Raw genomic sequence first — 2500 nt, forward strand, 5'->3', positions numbered from 1 at the left:
CAATCACAGTCTTGAAGGCGGCGGGGTAGAGTGGTCCGATCCGCATCAGGTTCTGCAGGGCGAAGTCATGCAGCCCTTTGGAGGTCTGGGGAGCGGAGGTGAAGTCGCTCTCGTCCAGCAGGTAGGAGATCAAGGTGGGAACCAGCAGAGCCAGGAGCTGCACTCCTGTTGACATGTCAGAGAGACACGCAGACACACGCAGACAAACGCAGACACACGCAGACACACGCAGACACACGCAGACACACGCAGACACACGCAGACACACACAGACGGATGAGGAGGAGAGAGATGGGGAGACAAGGGTGGATACATTTATTCATTTCCTAACCCAACAATCATGAACAGAAAACAGGGAAACCAGCAATTAACAGGATGCTATTAAGACCCTCTCCACAGTATGATTCTCTAAGGTTAGTTTCAGCCTTGTGTGAAGGTAACATTGGGACATTGTGTTTTTTAGGCTTGAGAAACCAGGGGGCAGTTTGTTGTGGGTGAGCCCAGCTAACCCTAACACAGTAGCAGGCTCACAGGGGCTAGGGTTAGAGTGGAGGCTGCTGAGAGGCCAGCCTTCCGCGGTCACAAGGAGAGTCACCAGAGGTGAACGCTTCAGAGCAGGTATGAAGAAATGCTGTTGGAGGGTAATCAGACACCTGCAGACGCAGCAGGCAGTTTAGCAGACCAGTCATCACAGCACACGCCTCCACCTTTAACAAACAGGCTGGCTGGGCAGAGAGCTACTGCAGCGACACCAACTGGACTTCAGGACCGAGCCCAGAGACCAGCCCTCTCAGCTGAGCTGCATGGCCCAGAGACCAGCCCTCTCCGCTGGGCTGGGCTTGTGAGCACACCAAACAAGAAGACTAATCTTACGATAAGGTGTTTTAATAGGCCAGTCTTACCACTGTAGGCCGGAGGAGTCAGACATGCACTTCTGAATCTCCCTTCTGGGACGAATAAACATCTATCCAATTTAAGCTAATGTCATCCTTCATTCAGCAGATGCTTTTAGGATATATCATATTTTATTAGGAGGATATTTGAACCTGTGACCTCTTGGTCTGCAGTCAAATTGCTCTAACCACCGAGCCACACCTTCTCTTCCTCTGTGCTGCTCGTCTAAGGCAGGTTAAGTCCACTCACGGTTCTGTTCGTCTCCCATGGCCACCAGGCCCTCCAGGGCCCTGACGCCCTCCTGGACACCCTGCAGCTCAGCTGGGCTGGCGGGCCGGCAGCGCTCCACCGCCCTCAGCTTCTCCACCACCACGGGGGCCAGGGCGTGGATGTAGGGCGTGGACACGGCCCTGCTCGACTGCTGGAACACCGACAGCAGCAGCTGGTAGCACCGGGCCTGGACCTGCAACAGCAAACCAACCAGTCAGACCATCGCTAGCCTTCGGGGGAAAGATGATCTTGAGATTGTTGTCGTTTTGTTACTTTGAAGTGTTTTAAATGTGTGTCTATATGCTCTGTGCTGTGCCAAAAACTGTCTCTCGGAGGAGAGGAACGTTTTTTAAGTCTAAGTTAGTGAGGAGTGTCTGGATTATGTGTGTTGGGATGGATAGGCAGGAACTGAACATCCAGACCCAGACTCCTCCACCCACACCAGACTCAGACTCCTCCACCCACACCAGACCCAGACTCCTCCACCCACACCAGACCCAGACTCCTCCACCCACACCAGACCCAGACTCCTCCACCCACACCAGACTCAGACTCCTCCACCCACACCAGACCCAGACTCCTCCACCCACACCAGACCCAGACTCCTCCACCCACACCAGACCCAGACTCCTCCACCCACACCAGACCCAGACTCCTCCACCCACACCAGACCCAGACTCCTTCACCCACACCAGACCCAGACTCCTCCACCCACACCAGACCCAGACTCCTCCACCCACACCAGACCCAGACTCCTCCACCCACACTAGTTAGGAGTCTGGGGGTCATTCATGTGAGCTGTGAGTCAGCAGTGATCCGTGTGTGTGCAGCGCATCCTACCCAGGGGTCGCTGGAGTTGAGAGCGTTGTGGAACAGGTCCAAGCAGCCCTTCTGCAGGACGGAGACCCCGGCCAGCTCAGCGCTGGAGGAGAGCAGGAACAGGGTGGTGGCTGTCAGCATGCTCACCTGGTCCATGTTGGGCCGACTCTCATCTGGAGAAACACAGGCAGGAGCAGCAGAGAGTGTGTGTGAGAGAGAGAGAGTGTATGAGACTGTGTGTGTATGCGAGTGTGAGAGTGCGTGCGTGTGAGAGTGTGTGTGTGTGGGGGTGTGTGAGTAGGGGAGTGTGTGTGAGTCAGGTGGCTGTGCAGTAGGGAGTCAGGTGGCTGAGCGGTTAGGGAAGCGGGCTAGTAATCAGAAGGTTCCCGGCCGTGCCAAATGACGTTGTGTCCTTGGGCAAGGCACTTCACCCTACTTGCCTCGGGGAGAATGTCCCTGTACTTACTGTAAGTCACTCTGGATAAGAGCGTCTGCTAAATGACTAAATGTAAATGTA

At 55.1% G+C, this 2500-nt stretch overlaps 1 protein-coding gene across 6 annotated transcripts in view; it reads right to left on the reverse strand.

Annotated features, from left to right (window-relative positions):
* heatr5b (HEAT repeat containing 5B) overlaps window positions 1-2500 on the reverse strand; it is a gene marked incomplete at its 3' end in the record, with an annotated part of 20698 nt that continues 18198 nt past the window's right edge. For all 6 annotated transcript variants that reach the window (XM_067236149.1, XM_067236150.1, XM_067236153.1 and 3 more), the window contains 3 exon segments: window positions 1-165; window positions 1144-1357; window positions 2005-2156. In XM_067236149.1, the coding sequence (XP_067092250.1) occupies window positions 1-165; window positions 1144-1357; window positions 2005-2156 (531 nt within the window).

The sequence above is a fragment of the Osmerus mordax genome, chromosome 5, assembly GCF_038355195.1.
Source record: "Osmerus mordax isolate fOsmMor3 chromosome 5, fOsmMor3.pri, whole genome shotgun sequence".
Classification (NCBI taxonomy): Eukaryota; Metazoa; Chordata; class Actinopteri; order Osmeriformes; family Osmeridae; genus Osmerus; species Osmerus mordax.